General features: G+C 36.3%; 1 protein-coding gene across 2 annotated transcripts in view; it reads left to right on the top strand.

The window, feature by feature from the left end:
* LOC106875092 (WD repeat-containing protein 93) overlaps nucleotides 1–24,754 on the top strand; it is a 105,012-nt gene that overhangs the window by 54,095 nt on the left and 26,163 nt on the right. For both annotated transcript variants that reach the window (XM_089349704.1, XM_014923069.3), the window contains exons 11-13: nucleotides 1,450–1,645; nucleotides 5,372–5,432; nucleotides 7,053–7,248. In XM_089349704.1, coding sequence (XP_089205830.1) covers nucleotides 1,450–1,645; nucleotides 5,372–5,432; nucleotides 7,053–7,248 — 453 coding nt within the window. The remainder of the gene's footprint in view (nucleotides 1–1,449; nucleotides 1,646–5,371; nucleotides 5,433–7,052; nucleotides 7,249–24,754) is intronic.

The raw sequence follows: 24,754 nt of genomic DNA on the forward strand, positions 1-24,754 counted from the left end.
AGTGACATCTCATTTAGAGTATTGTCCTTGAGTCTTCCCTCACATCCTTTTAAATCCACTTAACATTTTCTTTTATATTTTCTTATATTCCATATTTCTATACTTTACTCCAATATTTTATTTAGTGTTTTAAATGTTTAAATGAACTCTTTATCTCTATTTATATTTTCCTGTATTATCATACACCCCTAATATATATATATATATATATATATATATATATATATATGTATATTCAATATTTAATAGTTATTTGTTTATTAAGTTTAAGGCCCATTAACTTACCACTTCAATATTAGTGATTCCTTTTACTAAGAACTACCATGTGTTAAATAAATGTTGTCAGTTTTACAAATTGTATTAACAACTTTTATTCATCAATTCAGATTGTCATTAGTTTAATTATTACTTCTTCTTTAGTTAATTATGAATAATGGTAGTACAATGGTAGAATCATGAGAGTATCAGAAAACAAACGGAAAAAATACTTTGTGGTATTTCTTCCGGCACTTGTCATACTCAATAGTTCTGTAATCTTTTTGGGGATTCATAAAATAAAATACCACTCAAGTATTGGAGATTGGAATCCATCTCCATTCAAAATTGCCAGCCTTGTGTCTCTATGTTTTCCTTCATCATTTAAACCCTTCAGTACTTAAACCAGCCATATTCAACCAAAATATTCTGCTTGCTTTATGTCCAAACTGGCTTCACACACCAGCCTTACAATATCATTCTAATACTTAATAGCCTCCTTATTAAAATCTCATTGCTAGAAGATAATTCATGGTTAATTCAAAACAATGTGAATAAAAAAGCATTACTTTTGATAGAATAATGTGGATGATAAAGGGTTAACACTGCTTTCCATGCTGGATCATTGCCTTGAAAACTTTTAGTCAAATGAATTGACCTCAGTACTTAGTTTTTTTTTAAACCTGGTACTTATCTATGGCCACACTCCTAAGTTACAGGTATGTGAACACACCAACACCAGGCACACACACACATGCACACACACATACATACATATGACAGGCTTGTTTCAGCTTCCATCTACCGAATCCACTCACAAGGCTTTGGTTGACCCAAGGCTGTAATAGAAAACACCTGCCAAAAGTATTGCACAGTGAAACTGAACCCAGAACCATGTGGTTGGGAAGCAAACTTCTTACCACACAGTCACAGTCTGCCATATATGTGAGTGTGTGTATGTGTGTGTGTGTGCACATGTGTGTGTGTGTGTGTGTGTGCGTGTATATAATTATGCATATGCACATATCTTATCAGACCATGACCATGTCTTGATTAGCATTATGTTCAGCCCCAGATATTTCCAGTTTTATAGGTGTTAGTAATTGAGGTCCTATCAAAGCAGTCTTTAGAGAATTATAAATAGGAGAGTAATAATGCATCTTACAGATGTAGACTATATGTTCTCTTTTGCAGGTATATTATCTGGTGTTTTTGATCTTAGTAAAGAAGGATGTTTTAAAGATTTATACTTCCTTTCAATAAATACTCCCCCAAACAACCAACAGCCTTATTCAATCAGCTGCCACCTTATTGCGATTTTAAACAGTGGCCTGGTACAATACATCACTTTTACTGATGGTTCCTACTCCATGACAACATTGCTACCTGCGTGAGTTGTTTACCTTTTGTCTTTCAGCTTTTCTTACTCATTTCACTGATTAGGCTGTGGCCATACTGTAGCTCTACCTTAAAGGGTTTAGATGAACAAATCAACCCTGGTATTTATTTCTTTAAGTTGGGTTCTTGTGCTATGGTGTGGGGGGGACATACACAAACACAATGATACACACACATACACACATGCACTGGTTCTGTCTCTCTGTTGTACTTTAACCCCTCACCACCTGGCACACTTCCCTCATTACTACTCGCCACTTACTTGAGGGGTCTTGTTTTGAAAGTTATTTGGTGACCTTGCTGGTGTTATAAAAACAAGTACCCAGTACTCTCTGTAGAGTGGTTGGCAATAGGAAGGGCAACCAGACATAGAAATTATGCCAAAGAAAATAGTAGAATTTGACACAGTACCTTGGCTCACCAGCTCCTATCAAACTGTCCAGCCCAGGTCAGCATAGAAAAGAGATGTTTTGATGATGATAATGGACTTCTACACAGTTTCCATCGTCCAAATTCACACTTGTCTAAGGTGCCATGCTGTGGGACTGATCTCAAATCCATGTGGTTGCAAAGTGAGCTTCTTAACCACACAGCCATTCCTTCACCTGTTTATTTTCATTGGTTGATTAATTATATGTTCATGCATTCATTTTTTCACTGCTTTTTTTCTTCAAGGTTGTCTTTATCTAATCATTAACAGCAATAGTCAAGAGAACATCTGCATCATAGATAAATGGATGAAGGGCTATCATCCATTTATCTATATTTATTATTTGCCAGTGCCTTGCTGTTTGTTTCTGGCAAAAGACAAGTTACACTAATATAGTGAATGTTCTTCAATTGAACAAAGTCTATGGACCAAGCTTCATTCTTGTTAATAATACCTTTGTTAAGGGAATGAATTTCGCAATCTGTCATCATACTCCCTTAATGTTAAGGGTCAACCAATTGCTGATCTAGCCTTCTAATGGCAAGCTGTCAAGCTATTAATTACATTGGCATGTCACATGTTAAATAAATATTTGGTTTTTTTTTTTTATCACCTGACTAATATATTGCAATATCTCTTTCAATTCACTGACCATCATTATCTCATGAAATCATTTAATTGCAATCATTTTTTGTGAAACCAAATGTGGTTGGCAAACCCAATTCTTGAGGTGCATAACTGAAGGCATTGCTGTGAATAAAGAGATGTAACAGTCATAGCTGATCAATATTAAGAAGCCAACCTGCATTCTCTAGCGCTCATGATTCTCTCAGTTGGATTTTCCTCATAAGATAGTACACCAATTAACTCTAAACTCTGTACGGAGTTCTATCTCTCTTGTACTTAATATTGTCTTTATATTTCTATTTTGGCTAAGTAGACCTTCATTGGAAAATGCTTTGTGAAGTACTTGTTGAGATAGATGAGACCTATCAGAGTAGATAATGTGTCTAGTCCAACATAGCTGAGTTTTCAACAACATTGTCTCAACACTGATCAAACCTGCTCTGTCCAACACTTCCAAGTTTGTTGCCTAATTCTGTTACTTAAAGCCTGTAAATGATTGTAGAAATGTTTTCAGTCAAGTGTCCCTGTTCCATGTTTTATATCCATAGAGGAAGCATGTGATTACAGCTACTTACGACATTGATTTTCGTTGGGCATTTTTGTGGCTCAACACGTAAACAGACACAGCGACTGGTTAGTTTTGTAGATGCATGCAGTTATCTTCTTGTCAGGAGAACCATCAAAAGACAGTCATCATCTGAAAGAGCCAATGGTTCTGAGTTACTTAAAACAATTGTTGACCTTCAGTTGGTCCTTTTTGTGAAAATAATGGGAATATAAGGTGTTGATCCTGACGTATGCTGGTAGAGGACCTTGGTTTTGCAGAAACTAATTAGTATTTGAAAGGGCATCCAGCCACCATAGAAACCTTACCAAAACAGACATTGGAGCCTTATGTGGTCCTCTTGATAGTTGAATCCTGTCAAATCATCCAACACATACCAGCATGGAATACAAACACTAAATAATAATAATAATAATGACAATGACAATGATGACGATTTGTAAGTCTGAAGAGTTCACAGGCTTTTGTAAATCCATTGAGAATTACTTGATGATCATTCTTGGAATATACCAAAAGAGAATAGTCATCAGCAAACATTGCTTTGAGTAAGAGTCTCAATCAATGCACAAATATGTAAATGGGAACCATAGAGAGGGAAACACTTCACTTGTCATAGTTGCAATAAGAGCATTTGATAACTAATAAGGGATGCATTAGCTTACATAGTTGTGTTCAAAATTCAGCTCTTATATAAACACAACACATTGGAATTTTAGTGTCTTGTAATAATTGCTTCACAACTGAGTCTATGTATTTCAGTTCACTTGGTTGTCTGAAATAGCTACCAGGCTTTCTGGAAATGTTATCTGAAATACATGGATGTACAAGTCCACCCCAAATCCCTATGTCCTAAGGGGATAATTTTACTCTTTTTTATACTAACATAAGCATGAGATAATCTCTTTAAGAAAAGCAAAACATAAGTACCAATATTACTTTCTGGAAATTAGTGCTAGCGAAGTTGCAATGATGTATGAATATATTGAAATTTATAAATGTAGAATAGAACAGCTGAATAAACTTGCATAGTTTTTATGGCATCATAAACACTTAATGGTCGGCATTCTGATTTTGAAAGTTTTTGAAAACAAAAGAGTGAAAGTGAATCATAGTTTCAAGGACCTTACTCAAAAGAGAACTTTTAATTTTGCTGTCTAATAGATAAGAGAAAATATTTCTGCTGCTCTGTTTGCTTAGATCTAAAAGTGACTCCTGATAATTGTTTCACTATATTAAACATTGCAAGTATATTATCTCAAGGGAGATACATGACAAAAGTAGTAATATATCAATAAAGTAATGAACGTCTAGCTGAAAAACAGAGAGCTGATACCCTTTCACCATTATTCCAGTTTGTTAATTGCCAAGACACTGAAACCTAAAATGGCTGTCTGTCTAGCTGTAAATAGGTACCACAGAGCAGAAAAAAATTCAAGTTAGATGCAGCAGTTATACTATACATTTAATAAAGGTTTCATTGTATTACAGTAGGGTGTCTGTTTAATTTTAAGAGTACACTATGAAGAAGGATGAACTCTGTAAAGTTGACTTGTCCCTTAGATCTGCTAGATGGATTTTTTAATAGTTCACCTGTGACTCAATAGGTTATGGGATTCATCTTCATTGGCACCATCATCTGAATCATCGTTACCATTATATGAGATTTAGTAATAAATATTCTAAATCAGTGAAATGAAAACTTTGTAGTTTCTTTTCATGTTGGCGACTTCAATTGTATAATCATCGTCATTTGATCATTGATTATAACATTAATTAATTTTCAACATTATAAGGTGGAAGGTTAGAAGAATGGTAATTAAATACTTTGCTCTATTTAATTCCATCCCACTACATTCTGGTTTTAACTTAGCCTTCCATTCCTATAAATTTGAGAAGTAGTGGTCAGTGAAATAAAGCCATGCTTGTCTCATATTGAGGGATCAGTTCAGTCAGCTGTTTTCACTCTTCAACAATGTTGTAATCATCAACAAATATAAGAAATCAATACTATCAATGTGTTGGTATTAAATTAATGCTAAACTTCCTTTAATTGAAAGGGTTTTTTTAATATTTTTTTATTTTGTTAATATTCGCAGATCGAGGTTTGCAGAAGCAGCTCTTAATAAGGTTGTGCCTATTTCTGGAAAAAATAACCTGGTACAGTAAATTTTATTTTATATTAAACCCTTTATTAAGATTTATTTTCTTCTATCTGTATTTGTTTTTAACATTTCATTTGTCTCAGTTTACCCTAATTATTCATAAATGAAAATTACATTTCCTCCCTTTCATTTCAAAGTTTCTGTTCACTACCAAGAGTGTATCTTGCATTGCTCTCAACATTGTTCCCATCATCACCAAACTATTCAATCTTATGTTAGTCTATGGAAATATATTACAGTGTGTCCCATTCCTAAAAGGTAAACCACTCTGAGCTACTAATCAATTGCTCTTACTTCTAAGATCTCAGAGGTGGTGGAAACAATTGCAAAAATAACTTTCTTTATCAATTTGAGTTTCTTCTACTGACCACCAATATAGCTTCAGTAGAGTCACATATGCAGGAGCTTTATCATCCTGTTATTCACTTGTGATCTATAATTCTTCAAATCCCCAGCAAAAGCAATATTTTTAATATTAACATCAGAAGCTAAGTTAAACACTTTAGCCTTGATCAGCTGCCGAGCCTCTACAAAGCTCAAGTAAATCCAATATTCGGAATATTGTTCACACTTATGAGACAACACTCTTATTACATATATAAGCAGCTTAGACTGTATTTAATAAAAGACTATCTGGCTGATTGGCAATTTATCTCTAACTTTTCTTCTCTGCTATCTTCACTCAACATTCATAGTGCATATCACCTCTTGGATTCCCTGCCTAAAATTTAACCTTTCTCCCTTTCCAGAACAGTCTTCTTCTGGAATTTACCCCATCCCATCCAACCATGCTTTTCTGCAGATGATAGCCTGTCAGTAATGAAACTGGATATCAACTGCATCGATATGACCTGACTGGAAGGATCAGCAAAGTCTATGGGCACCTTCCCTCATCATCTAGCTAATTTATGAATGAAAAAAAAAAAAAAAAGAAATTATCTTAGAATGTCAACTGCATTCTGAGAGAGACTTATTTCTTGTTCATTTCATATGAAAATAGAGTTACATCTGACTCTTAGGGGTCTTTTCTAAGGCTTAGAAGGTATTTATGATATTGTCTTCATCAGTAAGTATCTATTCAATAAACAAGCAGAAAAAGTGAAGTGTTAATATACCTAAAAAGGAACTTCAAATATTTTAGGTTAAATTTTCAAAAATAAAGCACAAAGATATTTCTCATTCTTTTAGGCTAAGTGATGGGTTTGTGTTTTGTTTTGAAGAAGCATTTTTGCTATGTATCCTGGTTTTTAAAAAGTTACACATTATTCCTGTATGCTGTTTGAGCTGACTAAAAGGGTTGGCAATAGGAAGGACTCTTCCCATGAAATAATGCCTCAGAAAGGGAGCCAAGATGAATAAAGTGTCATGGGGCCTGAAAAACTAAACCCTGTTTTAGTAGAGGAAATGGGGTTGAGATGGTTGTAAAAATCATTCTCATTTCACCAAATAGCTGCTATTCAATGAAATGGAGTTAGCAATTACAAAAATAATAATAAATGATATGATTTTGTTGATTATAATTCCTTCTTTACTCTCAAAGAGAAAACCTGGTTGTTTATTTTGTAGTAATTTAATTATTTTTTGTTTTTTGTTTTTCTCACATCTCATTTTGCAGATTCTGATGACATTCAATAATGGTGTGATTCTGCTGACTGAGGTTATCAGTGGCCAAACTCTCTGTGAACTGGAGTTGCCACCTACTTATAAACCTCTGCCAATATGGGATCCTGTTATTGCTTCAGTTCAAATAAAACCAGATCCTTCACAAGAAGATGCTGTGTTATCCGAGGCCACGTGCGTTTATGTTAATGGTATGCATGTTATGTTATTTAGTACCATATTCTATAATGTTGTTGTTTGTTTATCAGGCTTACAACTGCAAGGCTGTGAGTTCTATACCCAGACCAAGCAGTGTGTTGTGTTCTTGTGCAAAACATTTTAATTCCATTCACTCAGCTGCAGAAATGAGTTGTGATGTTTTTGGTGCCAAGCTGTATCAGCTTTTGCTTTTCCCTTGGACAATACCGGTGGTATGGAGAGGGGAGGCTGGTATGCATGGGTGACTAACAGTCTTCCACAAACAACCTTGTACCTCAGAGGGGAACTTTCTAAGTGCAATCCCATGGTTTTTCATGCTGGAAGGGGATCTTTATCTTTTATAACTAAAGGCATCTCTGCTATGACTATCATGATGTAGACCTGGTTGTATGGTTAAGAAATCTATTTTGCAACCACTCAGTTCTGGTTCAATCCCACTGGGTAAGTATTTTCAACTACAAACTTGTGCTGACCAATATATTGTAAGGGAATTTCATACACAAACCGAGCAGATGCCTGATATACATATATACTCTCTATTTCCTTATTTTCCACAGGAGGTTAAACACAGAGGAGACAAACAAGCACAGACAAAGGGATTAAGTCAATTACATCGACCCCAGTGTATAACTTGTACTTAATTAATTGACCCCGAAAGGATGAAAGGCAAAGTTGACCTTGGCATAGTTTGAACTCAGAATGTAACAGCAGACAAAATACCACTAAGCATTTTACCCGGCGTGCTAACGTTTCTGCCAGCTCACCACCCTTTATATATGCATATATTGTCGTCATCATCATCATCATCATCATCATCATCATCATTTAACATCCATTGTCCATGCTGGCATGGGTTGGATGGTTTGACTGGGCTGGCACGCTGGAAGGCTGCACCAGACTCCTGTCTGACTTGGCATGGTTTTCTATGTCTGGATGCCCTACCACTAAATTTCTGACCATATAAAGGGTTTTTAAGCTTCCAAATCCTTCTTTTCTAGATTGGTTTACTTCTTGGCATCCTTCTGACCTGAAGTCGAAAATCACTAATGGCTAGTCTATACTGGGGGGGGGGGGGGGGGTACATTCTTCACCAGGTAGAGTCTTTGTATTTAGGAGCAACCATGCATCCCGCTGTTTGATAAGAATGTAATCGATCTGGCTAGCACAAACACCTGATTGGTAGGTTATGATGTTGCTGGCTGGCTTCTTGAAGCTGGTGTTGCAGATCAAAAGGTTATTTGCATCACAGAACTCCAGTAGCCTTGTTCCCTCTTCGTTTGGGGAGCCAAATCCATGGCCCTCATGTACATCATGGAATATACCAGGCTGCCGTCCAGCATGCCCATTAAAATCCTGAATCACAAAGAGGAAATCATTGTCTTCCCTCTTTGAGGTAGTCTGCAGAAGACTATCATAGGAGTGGTCCTTCTGTTCATTTGGTAGGCCTGCTTGAGGGGCATAGGCAGAGATAACTGTCACTATACTGTTCTGTAAGACTAGCCTGAGCTTAAGTATTCTATCACCCTTTCTAGCTACCTCTATGACCTTATCAGCTCATTTCACTGATTAACTATACAGGCGATCAGATATTTTAAACATCTCAGTGGAAATACATGATGGGCTAGGGGCTTTCTCTGTCTTCATGTCCTTAATTGCTTTATCTACTAAGCTATTGTCGATTCAGATAGTTTGCCCCTCAGTTGGGTCAACATTTGGCAGGCTCTTCTCCTCCCATTCATTCTCCACATTTAGTAGCCTTTCATAATGGCATTTCCAATCCTCTTCTTTTGCAGAATCATTAAATGCAGATTGGTCTGCTTCTTGGCATCCTTCTGGCTTGAAGTCTAAATTTACTAATGATTAGTCTATGCTGGGGTCTACATTCTTCACCAGAGAAGATCTTTGTATTAAGAAGCAATCATGCATCTTGCTGTCGAAGATATAATCGATCTCTAATGTGGTCACCTGATTGGTAGGTTATCAGGTGGGTAGCTGATTTCCTGAAGTTCAGGTTGCAGATCAATAGGTTATTCACATCACAGAACTTCATTAGTTTTGTTCCCTCTTCATTTCAGGAACTAATTCCATGGTCCCCATGTACACCATGGAAAATACCAGGCTACTGTCCAACATGCCTATTGAAATCCCCAGCCACAAAATGAGATCATTGTCACTCATATTTGAGATAGTCTGCGAAAGAATATCATAAAGGCAGTTCATTTGCTAGACCCACTTGGTGGAGCATAGGCAAAGTTAATTGTTATTCTACTATTCTGAAAAACTAGCCTGAGCTTAAGTACTCTATCACACACTCTGACTACCTCTATGACCTTATCCACTTTTTTCCTTGCACGAAGTATGCCCACATCTCCTACTCTTTGCTGTTACCTTCCCAGAAGATTTTATACCTATGTTTCTAGCCTGTGAGGAACTTGGCTGAAGCTCCTCTCCACCTGATCTCTTGAATGGAACATACATCAACACACCTATATTCAAACATCTTTTTAATGATAATTTTCTCATGCTCACATAGATCAGTAAATTTTTCTATCTATTTTCTTTATTTCACTGATGTTCCAGTTCAACACAGAAGCTATTGAAGCTATAAGTAACAACTGGAACTGCTAAGGGATTTATCCTTAGGGATTTATGCTTGTTCTTGTAAATTTTGGTTGGATCCTTCTATGTGCCTAATCTAATCTGTACTTTCATAGTATGTCTTCTCATCACCCCAAATCTTTTGCCAAAAGTTTTCGGCTTCTATGGGAGTGGGGTCTTCAATGGTTATTTTCTCTTTCCCTATTTCTCTGTAAAATGTTTTGCTTGTAAAACTTCTTTCTTTTCTCAGATCTTTGTATTCTTTGAGCTTTTGCTTGATTTTTTTCTTACAGTGTTTCTTTTGTTTTTAACATTTCTCTTGTTAAAAATCCATATTTTCTTTTCATCTTCCTTCCTTTTCTGGATCTTACATCATTTCTACAGATTAGTTAATTTGATATTGATATTTCCTCTTTCATTAATTCAATATCTTTTCAATTTTGCTTGTGTAGCTTTCTTCTCAAGTTGGTTTCCATTGTTTTTCCAAAGTTTTATAACTTATTTTAATTGCCTTAGCAGATACTTAAATAATTTCATTTAATTCAATTAGATCGTGTTTTAATTCTTGTACAGTTTCTTTTGTTACATTGTTGTCAATTTTAATTTATTTTTATTTTGGTTTGTATTTGGGTGTTTATGAAGTGGTTCTTTATCATTCATATTTGTATGCCTTAAAACTGCAAGCGCATTCAGAATTTTCTATTTCTTTTTCATCATAGACTCTATGTTCTTCAGCAAATGTGCAGGTTTCAAATACTGTTTCTTTATCACATTCGTGGCTATCTTTATCAGGTCCATTAGAATTTCTTATTTCTTCAGGCCTTTGCATGATTTGGTCAGATGACAGTCTTGCAATTAAGACTTGTGACTGGCTGCTTGCTTCATCTGAGTTTTCATTTCCTTCCAGTTTTATATTTAGGTCATTTTCCACTGCATGCTTGGTCATGATTATTTCAGTATCCTTCCAAGGATTTGCAAACTTGTTTTCATTTAAATAGGGTCTGCTATCTTGATTTTGTATTCTCCAAATCTTGTAGGAATTTGTGATGTGTCTTTCTTGTGATGGCTTACCTAATACATAGTAATAAGCATATATTACTTTATACTCTTCCTGGGTCCATTTTATCCTGTTACATTTTTCTTTTTGTGATGGCTATTGTGGTGAACTCGGAGGGCTCAAGATGGCTCAGTTCTTGTTCAAGAGATCATCCAGGTTCATATTTGGAGAAGAGCATGTGCCAGTGGATGACTTTTCAATCTTAGGCTAGCTCTCCTTTGAGGGACATACTTCCAGATTAGCCATAGAACAAGTGATTTGGTGTACCATTTTAATTTGTCTTTCTGTTTCATTAAACATGTTTAGCTTTACATTAATGTTATTATCATTGAGCCTTTGTGGCAGATAAAGTGATTATTATTATGTCTGCCACAATTATTATCATCATCATTATTGTTGTTGTTACCATTACTATTATTATATTACTATAGTAGTTGTGACCACTACTGATCACCATTATTATTGTCGGTTTTGTCCTTGCAGCTACCTTCTGTAGCCAGTATAACAGTGTAGTTAAGGCAGCGAGCTGGCAGAAACATTAGCACACTAGGTAAAATGTTTAGCAGTACTTTGTCTGTCTTTACATTCTGAGTTCAAATTCGGGGTCAATAAATTAAGTACCAGTTGTGTACTGGCATATATCTAATCGACTGCCCCCCCCCCACCTCCCCCAAAATTTCAGGCCTTGTGCCTAGAGTAGAAAAGAATATAACAGTATAGTTATCATTATTGTTATTGTTGTTACTCTATGAGTTGTTGCTGTTGGCTGGCTTTGCTCTATAATTAGTACTCTGTCAGATTTTAATACTCCTAGATACTTATCACTCTCTCCTTCTTTTAATGGATGCCTTCATTGTTGACTACCTGACCTATTTTCATGACTAATATTGCACACTTATATATGCCAAATTCCATTCCCATATTTTTGCTGAAGAGTTACAGTTTGCATTCAGGAATCTGTCTCAGTAGAGATCTACTTTCCATTTCTTCGTGCTAAAGCTAATTAATTCTCTTATGTTGTCTGTAATACTCATATACTTATTATTATTGTTATTATTATTATTATTATTATTATTATTATTATTATTATTATTATTATTATTATTATTATTATTACCTCCGCCAAGGAAGGAGGTTATGTTTTCACTGACATTGGTTTGTTCGTCTGTCCATCTGTGTGCAAAATAACTCAAAAAGTTGTGAACGGTATTTGATGAAACTGGCAGGAAAAGTTGGTAATGACACAAGGAACAGATGATGAAATTTTGATAGTGATCTGGGAATTTTTATGGATTCTTGAAGGATTTTTCATTTGTTATATTTACTTTACATGAAGTATTACAATGTTACATTCTTTGATTATCTCCCTTGAAAACACATCGTTTCCACGTAACCTATGGTGGCGTTGCTGTTTAGAGGCAGTGTTAATGATGACGATGGTCAAGATAAGTATCGCCCACAACTGCTTAACCTCCCAAGCTAACCAGTCATATCTATCGACTTTTCTTTCTTCCTTATCGCATACCTTGTTGTCAGTTGGGCATGCTATATCTATGATCCGTGAAATTATTATTATTATTATTAGTTTTATTATTATTGTTATAGACATTGCACAGTATACAATATCGTGAGGTTGTTGATTGAATATACTGTGTCTACTGGGGGTTTGTACATTTTTTCACTTTCTATATTTAAGAGATAAGGAATTATGTACATTATTTACATTATTTACATTCGACAGATATTTGTCCTCATCTTGTTTGTAGTTAACACAACGTTTCGGCTGATATACCCTCCTGCCTTCTTCAGGTGTCTTGGGGAAATTTCAAACCTGGGTTCTCATTCCTAAGGTATTTTTCGATGTTGTTGTTATTATAATTATTATTGTTCAGTAGTTCTATTTTTATAACGTGCTTTCACTTCACTACCAAGCGCAGCTCTGTGCGCCTTGGGTATGTGGTGTGTTTTGCTGTGGTGCTCTTATGTTTACTGTATTGAAAGTGTTTTGCGTAGAATGTGTGCAGTACCCAGTAGTGCAATTTTCTGTATGTTATATATATTTGTAAGTCCTGGTGTTTTTGTTATGTATTTGTCTGAATATTTTTTTATTATACCTAAGGCACCTACTATGATAGGAATTGTTTCTGTTTTTTTTTATTATACCTAAGGCACCTACTATGATAGGAATTGTTTCTGTTTTGTTTTTTATTATACCTAAGGCACCTACTATTTTTTTATTATACCTAAGGCACCTACTATTTTTTTATTATACCTAAGGCACCTACTATTTATACCTAAGGCACCTACTATTTATACCTAAGGCACCTACTATTAATACCTAAGGCACCTACTATTTATATCTAAGGCACCTACTATTTATACCTAAGGCACCTACTATTATTATTATTAGTAGTAATAGTAGTCATCATCATCGTTTAACGTCCGCTTTCCATGCTAGCATGGGTTGGACGATTTGACTGAGGACTGGTGAAACCGGATGGCAACACCAGGCTCCAGTCCGATTTGGCAGAGTTTCTACAGCTGGATGCCCTTCCTAACGCCAACCACTCAGAGAGTGTAGTGGGTGCTTTTACGTGTCACCCGCACGAAAACGGCCACGCTCGAAATGGTGTCTTTTATGTGCCACCCGCACAAGCCAGTCCAGGGGCACTGGCAACGATCTCGCTCGAAAATCCTACAGGAGCCAGTCAGGCGGTACTGGCAACGGCCACGCTCAAAATGGTGCATCTCATGTGCCACCCGCACAAGAACCAGTCCAGGGGCACTGGCAACGATCTTACTTGGCTTGCCGGGTCTTCTCACGCACAGCCCATTTCCAAAGGTCTCGGTCCGTAGTCATCGCCTCGGTGAGGCCCAATGTACGAAGGTCTTGCCTCATCACCTCAGCCCAGGTCTTCCTGGGCCTACCTCTTCCACGGGTTCCCTCAACTGTTAGGGTGTGGCACTTTTTCACGCAGCTATCCTCCTCCATTCTCACCACATGTCCATACCAGCGCAATCGTCTCTCTTGCACGCCACAACTGATGCTTCTAATGTTCAGCTTTTCTCTCAAGATACTTACACTCTGACGGGTATTCACATTGACATTACACATCCAACGGAGCATACTGGCTTCATTCCTTGCGAGCTTACGTATGTCCTCAGCAGTTACAGCCCATGTTTCACTGCCATGTAGCATGGTTGTTCGTACGCATGCGTCATACAGTCTGCCTTTTACTCTGAGTGAGAGTCCCTTTGTCGCCAGCAGGGGTAAGAGCTCTCTAAACTTTGCCCAGGCTATTCTTATTCTAGCAGCTACACTTTCAGCGCACCCACCCCCACTACTAACTTGGTCGCCCAGATAGTGGAAGCTATCGACTACCTCTAGTTTTTCACCCTGGAATGAGAGTATTAGTATTATTATTATTATTATTATTATTATTATTATTATTATTATTTGTAAAGAATATAAAACAATACACAATACTTCAAGCGAACTTCAATACTCTCCTATTATTATTATTATTATTATTATTATTATTATTATTATTATTATTATTATTATTATTATTATTAGTGTTCAGAAATGAGAACCCAGGTTCGAAATTTTCCCAAGACACCTGAAGAAGGCTGGAGGGTATATCAGCCGAAACGTTGCATTAACAACATACAAGATGACGACAAATATCCATCGAATGTAAATAATGTGAATAATGTTTTCACTTTTTTATAGGATTTGAAAATATCATTAGTTTCTAATTGCATTGCACTCTTGAAAATGTATTTCTGTACAATTCTGTTTTAAAATTTGCATTTTAAGGAGAGTTTTGAAGAAACACAGTTTTGTGTGTGTCTGTGTGTGTGTGTGTGTATGTGTGTGTGTGTGTGTGTGTGTCTGAGTCTCTGTGTGTGTGTGCATGCACACAAGCATGCATATATGTGTTGTTATTAAAGCACATGCATCACCAAACACCTGCATTTTTACTGTTGACATGTCTGCCTATGACTTCCAAACCAATCATGTGTTTTAGTCAGATATTCATTATCATTGATCTTAACAATTCCTACACAAGCCTTCTGTCTTCCATTTTCTGCCACTTATTGCATTAACAATTAAGAAAAAATTCTTTTCTTTTTGTTCCATTTTATTGTTGATAGTGATTTCAGCTTCATTTTTATTGTCAGCTGGGTAAAAGAAAAAAAATAATGCTCTGTTTTATTAATTACAAGGGTTGACTAAAGATTGAAGACGGTACAGGATGATAAGGTGGATGGTTACTTAAAAAAAAAAGAGAAATAACATAAACAAAAGCATAAAAGAAAAATTTCTTAGGTGCAGGAGTGGCAATGTGGTAAGTAGCTTGCTTACCAACCACATGGTTCTGAGTTCAGTCCCACTGTGTGGCACCTTGGGCAAGTGTCTTCTACTATTGCCTTAGACTGACCAAAGCCTTGTGAGTGGATTTGGTAGATGGAAACTGAAAGAAGCCCGTCGTATATATGTATATATATATATATATATATGTTTGTGCATGTGTATGCGTATGTTTGTGTCCGTGTTTGTTCCTCCACCATTGCTTGACAACGGATGCTGGTGTGTTTATATCCCCGTAACTAGCAGTTCAGCAAAAGAGACCAATAGAATAAGTACAAGGCTTACAAAGAATAAGTCTTGGGGTTGATCTGTTCGAGTAAAAGGCAGTGCTCCAACATGGCCACAGTCAAAATGACTGAAACAAGTAAAAGAATACTTCTCAGGTTGGTTGTGGAAACCCCACAAAAACATGGTTGCTTTGTTCAAAGCCACAGACACTCTCTCCCAGTTGTTCTTTTCTCATCTAGAGGCACAGGGTCAGAGCTGGCCCATTTATGTAACCCAACTCTGAGATTATAGGCAATTCATTGCACTTGAGAAGACCAATCCACAACAGCAAATATGAAGTCCTACGAATATTTTGTGTATTCTCATATGCACTGTGCACTGTCCCTATACCTATTCTAGTGATTAGAACAAATGGAAATCCATAGGGGCAAAGATAGATGAGTGTAGAGGATGTAGAAGAACTTCCCATTCTAATGATCTTATTTTTTTCTTGGGTTTATTTTGAAGAGTGTCACCATGCATTGTCATGCTGGAGAATAACACTTTCTCTGTTTACCAAAGCTGGCCACTTTCAACATAATTTTTCATTTACACAGTCAAGTTGTTGGCAATAGACATTTGCATTGATGGTCTTTCTATGTTCCAGTAGCTCATAATGGATGATACCTCTCTTGTTCCACCAAACACAGAGCAAGAAGTTTTGTGGATGGAGTTCTGGTTTTGGTGTTGGCACTGGCTTCTCATTACATGATAACCATTGTCTTTTTCAGATACTGTTGTGATGCAAAACCCATTTTTCATCACCTGTAACAATGCATTGAAGAAATGTCAGGTTGTTATTCCAAGTTAGAATACTACTACAGATGGTGGAACGTTGTGTTCTGTTCTCAAGTGTAAACTCTTGTGGAACTCAAATTCCCTCTTTGCATGTTTTCACAATTTGCTTGAGATGTTTGTGGATAGTTGCACGTGACAGATTAAATTTTTGCACCAAATCTCTGGTGCTTTGATGTGGATCCGATATTGTAATTTCTTTCAAAAGGTCGTCATTCAGAGTGGGTCTTTCAGAGCAAGGCTTGTTCGATATGTTACAATCGCCATCTTGAAACCTTTTAAACTACAACTGACATGAATAAGCTTTCACTGCATCTGGATATAAATGTTTTTTATTGCTTCTGTAGTGGTAATTTTCTTTTGAAACTTATACAGTAAGCTACAGTGACTATGCTGTTTCATAAAGTTCTTATCCTCCGTGGAGTTAATTACTGAAATAACTATGAATGACACACTACCAGATAGAAGAGATGATATACTATTTTAGACAGTTGCCACCCATTCAACCTTAGCTCTGACATGGTTGGTTGATTCATATTTCATAGTGGTGAAAAAAATGCATTTATTTTCCAAACACTCTAATGTGTGTTCAGGAAATTAAATAAATGACAAGGAAACAAAATATGTAATGAACTTCAGTAGCTTACAGTTGTTTCTGCTATAAGATGCAATGTACTCGTAACTGAGTGCTTGTGAACATTAGTAATATCATTTATGCCTAAGTGAAATATTGGTCTCAAATTGAGGCACAATATCAGCAATTTCAGGTAAGGGTTTAAGTCGATTACATCAACCCCAATGATGAACTGACATTTATTTTATTGATTCCAAAAGGATGAAAGACAAAGGTAACCCTAGCAGTAATCGAACTCAAATCATAAGGTCATAAGAAATGCAGCGTTGCATTTTTTCCCATGCAATAAAGATTCTGCCAGCTCACTGCCTTAAGCATTAGTGAAATATTAAAATAAATATATATGTATATACATACATATATACATACATACTTTGCATTTGCAATCCAGGAACAGGAGATTGCCACAAAGTACCTGGTGAACAAGAGATACAGTGACGCTCTTGTAATCCCAAGGTGCAACCACATGTGTAGGCTATGTCATGTTTCTATGGAAGACATTACGCATGTGATTAGCAGCTGTCCTAAAATGTTGACATGGTACTAGCTCCCTACGCGGCACAGTGTTGTTGCTAAAACAGTTTACAATGCCATCTGCAAAAAAGACCATCCTGAAATAAAGTTAGAAAATCACTCTGTTATGGAATACATTCATAAACACCAACTCAAGGACTACTGGTGGAATATTCTCATCAAAACTTCTGTCAAATGTCAACATAACAGGCTGGATATTGTTGTTTGGGAAGGAGGGGCAAAGGTATGTCCCATCATAGAGGTAAGCTGCCCTGCAGATATAAATATCTCCTTGAAAATCTGAGAAAAAGAGGATATCTGTGGACAACTGCTTTGAAACTTCCAGTGTTTATATCCAGACTATGAATTCATATTTGTACCAGTAATAATTGGAGCACTAGGTTTTGTTAGTAAATGCTTAAAGGATAATCTGGATAAACTGGGATTTTCAGAAAAAGAAATCAACCAGCTAATTTGTACTTTACAAGTGCAATCTCTGAGTGGAACAATAAAAATATACAATACTTTTCTCAAATTCCAAACGTGAATTTGCCTGTGTTAACTACATCTCAAAGATGTAGCCTTCTATCTTTGTTAGAAACCAGTTTCCTCCTCAGTGGAAGATTTATAATAATTAAAAAATAGAAGAGACATACATATATACATACATATAATCTTCTTATATCCTTAGCTTCTGTACTAATTTACTATCACCTTTGAGAAGAATAAATTAGAGTTTAAATAACAGCTCTTACACCATTAATCCATTTGCCATCTTTTATTTCTTTACACAAACAGATTACACACATGCATCAATCACCATTGCGAGCGGCATCACTGAAACCAAGCAAAAAATCACAAATGCAAATTTCAAATGCAGGAAAATACAAACATTTCGCTGTAAATTAGCACTGGAATTATGTAAAGAAATTCATGATCCCTAAAATACATAGCTGACCAGATAATTTTTGCTTGTTAACTAAAGCTAAACATGTTTAAACCCTCCCCCTTCGTTTTGCACAAACGATTTCCTTTTCCTCTCTTTTTTCTTTCATTCTAAATTTTACAGATTTCAGATGTTTTTCTCATTCCACTCATTCTCTCTCTCTCTCTCTCTCTCTCTCTCTCTCTCCCCCCTCTCTCTGTGTTTCATTTTTCTTTCCTCTCATTACTAATTCATGGATATTACTGATTCTGATACTGCTGTGAATGTAATCATAGACATTTGTATATGCAGTGTATTTTTTTCCTTTGTGTGTATGTGTGTGTATGTGTGTGTGCGTGTGCATGTGTATGCATGTATGTGTGTGTGCATATGTGTGTAGATGTGTATGTGTGTATGTGTGTGTGCATGTGTGTGTATGAGTGTGTATGTGTCTATGTGTGTGTGTATGTGTGTGCGTATGTGTGTGTATGTGTCTGTATATGCGTGTATGTGTGTGTATGTGCATGTATGTATATGTGCATGTGTGTGCATGCATGTGTGTGTTTAATTTCATCTGATGTAAAGTTACATAAATGACTCAAGGACTGAGTGTTTGATTGAAGCAATCTTTAATCAAATTAATCCTTTACATGTGTTCACACATGTGGATATATATGCATGTGTGTGTGCAGATCCGTGGGTGTATGTGTGTGCACGTCTGTGAGTGGATGTGTGTGGAAATGTATGTATGTGTGTGTGTGTGTTTGTGTGTGCGTGCATCAGCAGTCCAACCTATGCCAGTAAGGAACATGGATGTTAAATAAGGATGATGCTGATGATGTGGGGCCGAAGCCAGACGTGGTTCCTCCTGATGATGTCTTCAGCCACTGGATCCTATAAAGGAGCTGTTGATGTAGTGAACCACGAAACGTGGTTAGAACTCCTCCTATCAAGAATTTCTTCAAATGAATTCTTATTTTTCTTTACCCACTATCAGTGTCTTCTTTCCAGCTTCTCCCTATATTATACAGGGGTCAGGTTGGGGTCAAGCCATGTACCTAGTCTATAGAAAGATACATCTGTCATACTTTAGCCTCTCAACACTTTGCATAAAGGTATCTCCTTCTCTACTCAACTCCAGTCAGTCAAGGGGTCTTTGTCTTTGCTTCGCAAGTTACTCTGATTTTACTTATATTATACTAGGTCTTTACCTGTCTCTACATCATCATCATCATCATCATCATCCAGTGTTTAAAATCAGGGTTTTGTCCCCGTTAATGGGGGTGGCAGGATCTGCCTCAATGCCATTGCAACTGCCCTCACACCCTTTCGCCATCTTGCCCTGTTTTGGGCATCCTCCCTTCTCAAGCTAACCCTCCCAATCTCCTCCTCCACCTGTCCTCCTGGATCTACTTCTCTTTCACACTCCATTTACCTCAAACTCAAGCACCCTCCTTAGAACATGCTCCTCATCCCTCCTCAACACATGGCCAAACCACTGCACTCCATTCGCCCTTGCTAGCCATTCCTCCAGCCCCAGCATCCCCATCACTGCCAATAAAAATATTTGTTAATCATGCACGTACCTTCTTTTCATTGTAGACTGTTATATTGTGAAAGTCTCGTTAGTTACTATGGTAACAACAGTCTACCTATCTGTCTATCTTTTACACACACATACACACACTCTCACTTTCTCTCTCTCTCACTGTATTTCTCTCTCAACAACACCAATGATCTGTTTATTTTCCTCAAACCAATTTTAATTCTTTCATGCATACACACACATACACACACACACACGTACACTCTCTGTCTCTCCTCTCTCTCACTGTATTTTAACAACAAAGACCTGTTTTTTTCTTGAAACCAATTTTAATTCTTTCACATACATATGAGCACACGCACTTACACATACCCACACACATATATGAGTACATACACACATATGAGCACATGTACTCACACATACAAACACACACATATGAGCACAGACATACACTCGTATACACACACACATACACTGTCTATCTCTCTCTCTTCTTCTTCTTCTTCTCACTATTTCTCTCTCAACAACAAGGGCTTGCTATTCTTAAACCAGTTCTACTTCTTTCACACACTCACACACACACATAAGCACACACTCACATACACACACATACACTGTCTACGTCTCTCTCTCTCTCTATCTCTCTCTCTCTCTCTCTCCCCCCCCTCTCTCTCTCTCTCCCTCTCTCACTATTTCTCTCTCAACATCAACAAGGATCTGTTTTTTTCTTGAAACCAACTTTTATTTCTTTCACGCATACACACATATGAGCACATGCACTCACACACACGCACATACCCTCTCTGTATGGCTGTCTCTCTCTTCTCAATTTCTCTCAGCAACAACAACAGTAGCAACCTTTCATTATAGTAAAAGCCTTTTTTTTTAAGTATGTATTGCATTGTCTCTATGTTGAAAGACATACAGAAACACATAGACACACTCACATGCATACAGAAATATGCACATGCATACAAACAACCAAAACACTAGCAATCTATATTCTTATATAATGAAAGCTTTTTAAAGCTGTGTTGCATTGTGTTGACAGACTTGCCCTTAAAATTCCCACTTTTTTAATCAAAACTTGTTAGTGACTATGGTGACAACACTACCTACATACCTACCTACTTATCTATCTATCTATCTTCCACACACACACACACACACACTGTCTCTCTCCCTCCCCCTCTCTCTTTCTCTCTCACTCTTTTTCACTGTGTTTCTCTCTCAACAACTTTTTCTCCTCTCTTTCTAAATTCATATTGTGATATATATTTTGATTCCTACCCTTCTCTCCCTCCCTCAAATTGATGTTGTGACAGACAGACAAAGATCTACTTCTTTTTATAATATAAGTTTCAGAAAATCATGCAAAATGCATTCATTCTTTCTAGAGTAAGCATGCTAAATAGACACATTTCATGTATGTATACACACATATATATAAGATGATGCATAGTACTCATGGTATGATGACACATAGAAAAAAGAGATTTAATACTTGTGATGAGTTAGAATTTTATGCCTCATTATGAGGCATTGAACTGTGAGCATGTGTGTTTATCAATGAAAGAAAAGTACCGGATGCATAGAGTTTGTATATTTGATTATAAGTTCAACTTTTTGGAATATTACTCTGAGTTTCATTTTGCTGAATGAAACATGATTACTATTCTATATTTTTGAGCTGAGAAATTCTGTACAATATTTACATTATTTACATTGGATGGATATGTGTTCTCATTTTGTTTGTTGTTACCACCACGTTTCAGCTGATTTACTCTCCAGCCTTCATCAGGTGTTCTGGTAGAATTTTGAACCCAACCCTGGGTTCTCATTCCTAAGGTATTCTTTTACTGATGCTATTCTTCTTCTTCTTCTTCTTCTTCTTCTTCTTCTTCTTATTATTATTATTATTATTATTATTATTATTATTATTATTATTATTATTATTATTATTATTATTATTATTATTTATTCAAGGCATATAGCGTAATGGTTATAGTGTAATAGTTAAAGTGTGGGCTACTAACCCCAAGATTGTGAGTTTAATTCCAGGCAGTGCCTTGAAAAAGTAATAATAATAATAATAATAATAATAATAATAATAACAAAAATAATAATAGCATCAGCAAAAGAATACCTTAGAAATAAGAACCCAGGGTTGGGTTCTAAATTTTACCAGGATACCTGATGAAGGCTGGAGAGTAAATCAGCCGAAACATGGTAACAACTAACAAGAGGAGGACAAATATCCATCCAATGTAAATACTGTAAATAATGTACAGATTTCTGATTAATCATCAAGATGGGTGTGACAGGCATTCATCTATTCAGATGTCACATTCAGAATACTTGTGTTCATCTGTTCATATGTAAAATCATATAGTATCTTCAAGCCTTCAGTATTATATGTATAAAATGCACAAGCGTAAGGAAGACACTATTGTTAACAGATATTTAATTTTGATGGATAACTTAATGCTTTTTTTTTTTTTGCTTTTTCTGTTGTTTTCTCAACATGTTACCGTTTTTTAACATATGATGAACCCATTATATAAGAAATTAAATATTCTTGCCTGTTGGTATATGGAAATTACTCAAGAACTAGTTATCAAGAGAAATATATAAAAGAATTCACTAATTCAGAAGGCTATAATAGGATATTATGTTTCTACAAGAGTCAAAGATAAAGAGCCATCAATTTCGAAGGACACACCTTTATTATACAGCTTCCAATTTTATTATTGATGATCGTATCATCCTATATATTCCATGTATACTTAGACGGTTAAGTAGGGAGACATCTTTCAAAGTATCTGAATGTATGTAGATGAAGTGAGGATCTTTTTTTTTTTTTTTTTCAAAACCGAAAGCAACTATATATATATATATATATGTGTGTGTGTGTGTGTGTGTGTGTGTGTGTGGAGGCGCAATGGCCCAGTGGTTAGGGCAGCGCACTCACGGTCATAGGATCGCGGTTTCGATTCCCAGACCGGGTGTTGTGAGTGTTTATTGAGCGAAAACCCCTAAAGCTCCACGAGGCTCCGGCAGGGGATGGTGGTGAACCCTGCTGTATTCTTTCACCACAACTTTCTCTCACTCTTACTTCCTGTTTCTGTTGTGCCTGTAATTCAAAGGGTCAGCCTTGTCACACTGTCTGTGGAGTGCTCAGCCACTTGCACGTTAATTTCCCGAGCAGACTGTTCCGTTGATCGGATCAACTGGAACCCTCGACGTCGTAAGCGACAGAGTGCCAACAACATATATATATAGCTTAGTAGAGTTAGAGGTTAGAATAACCATTTAAGGGATAAAAATATCCATTTTAGAAAAAGTAGTATTTCTAAGTCTCTCTAAAAGAGACTACGGAGGCAGTACTGGAAATTAATAGCTATCGCCAAGCCAACATGGCAGTCCTAAAAATAGGACGAATGCTGCCGTTAATTAGCTCCAAGAGGCCTCTTGGAACTAATCATTGGCAGCATTCGTCCTATTTTTAGGACTGCCATGTTGGCTTGGCGATAACTATTAATATCCATTTTACTACCAGTATAATTACCCATGTTAATCCTGGCAAGCATATTATGCTCAGAGGATACAGGCAATGACAAAGATAGACATGAATTTATGAGGAATCAAATCTAAATCAAGCATTTCTCCATTTTCTGCTTTATATATATATATATATATATATACATACGTACATGCATACGTACATACATACATACATACATACGTACGTACATACATACGTACATACATACATACGTACGTACATACATACAAATGACTGTCACAAATTGCAGTTGTTATTCCAGCTCTATTGATGCTAACCGATCTTCTCAAAACATTGAGAACCAATCAGAATCTACTATAAGAGAGACTGATGAAGTAAATAAACCACTGCCGGCATAACTCAACTCTCATATGTCTCCACATTCAAGGAATTCAATAGAAATGACTACAGAATAAATTGAACTTAAGTACATTTTGAAACCACAATTCATAAGATATTTTTCCAGTCTTTCTTTTCTATTGTTGAGCAAAAGGCCATGTTTATTGGGACTAACTAAAAAGCCAACTTCTCTCATTTCAAAAGTTATTGTTTATATTGCTGGTGATCACATGGAATCATGTGGTGTATATAACTGGACAATTTATTCTTTCCTATAAACAGCTATAATGAATTTTAAAGAACACCTTGGAGAAACATGTAGTGCATATGCTAATGAAAACACTAAGCAGAAACAACCTAGGTGGGGAAAAATACTTGAAGAAAACATCAATAATGTGTGCTGCTATATGGGATTGTTAACCATGATAATGAAATGTATGGAGAACAATGATTTCACACCTCTCCAATTACATCTAATGTAAAAAAAAATAATGAAATTCAAAAGCTACACTTCATGCCAAGCTCTTGAAGGAAGGCAGTTTGAAGACAAACTCAGCAGGCTGAGTGAAAAGCTTCTTTATCAAAGAAAAACTTTTGAGTGAGCCAATATAAATCACAATTTTACTTCCTAACCACAGGCATTATACCAGGTGTTGACGAAGAAAAACATTACTGATAAGAAAGCTCTTTCTCAGAAAGATTTTGAATCATTCCGGTTTAAGAAAGAATGCTGTATCACCAAAGTTGACAGTAAAGCATACACAGTCAACCCTAAAACTTACACTGTAGCAAGCTACATAAGCAGAAGGCACCTAGAAGAGACCTAATAGTTGGTACAATCTACAGAAAGCCATTAATATGAATATTCAAAAGAACTACAGA

Source organism: Octopus bimaculoides, chromosome 3 (assembly GCF_046866305.1).
Source record: "Octopus bimaculoides isolate indiv1 chromosome 3, ASM4686630v1, whole genome shotgun sequence".
NCBI lineage: Eukaryota > Metazoa > Mollusca > Cephalopoda > Octopoda > Octopodidae > Octopus > Octopus bimaculoides.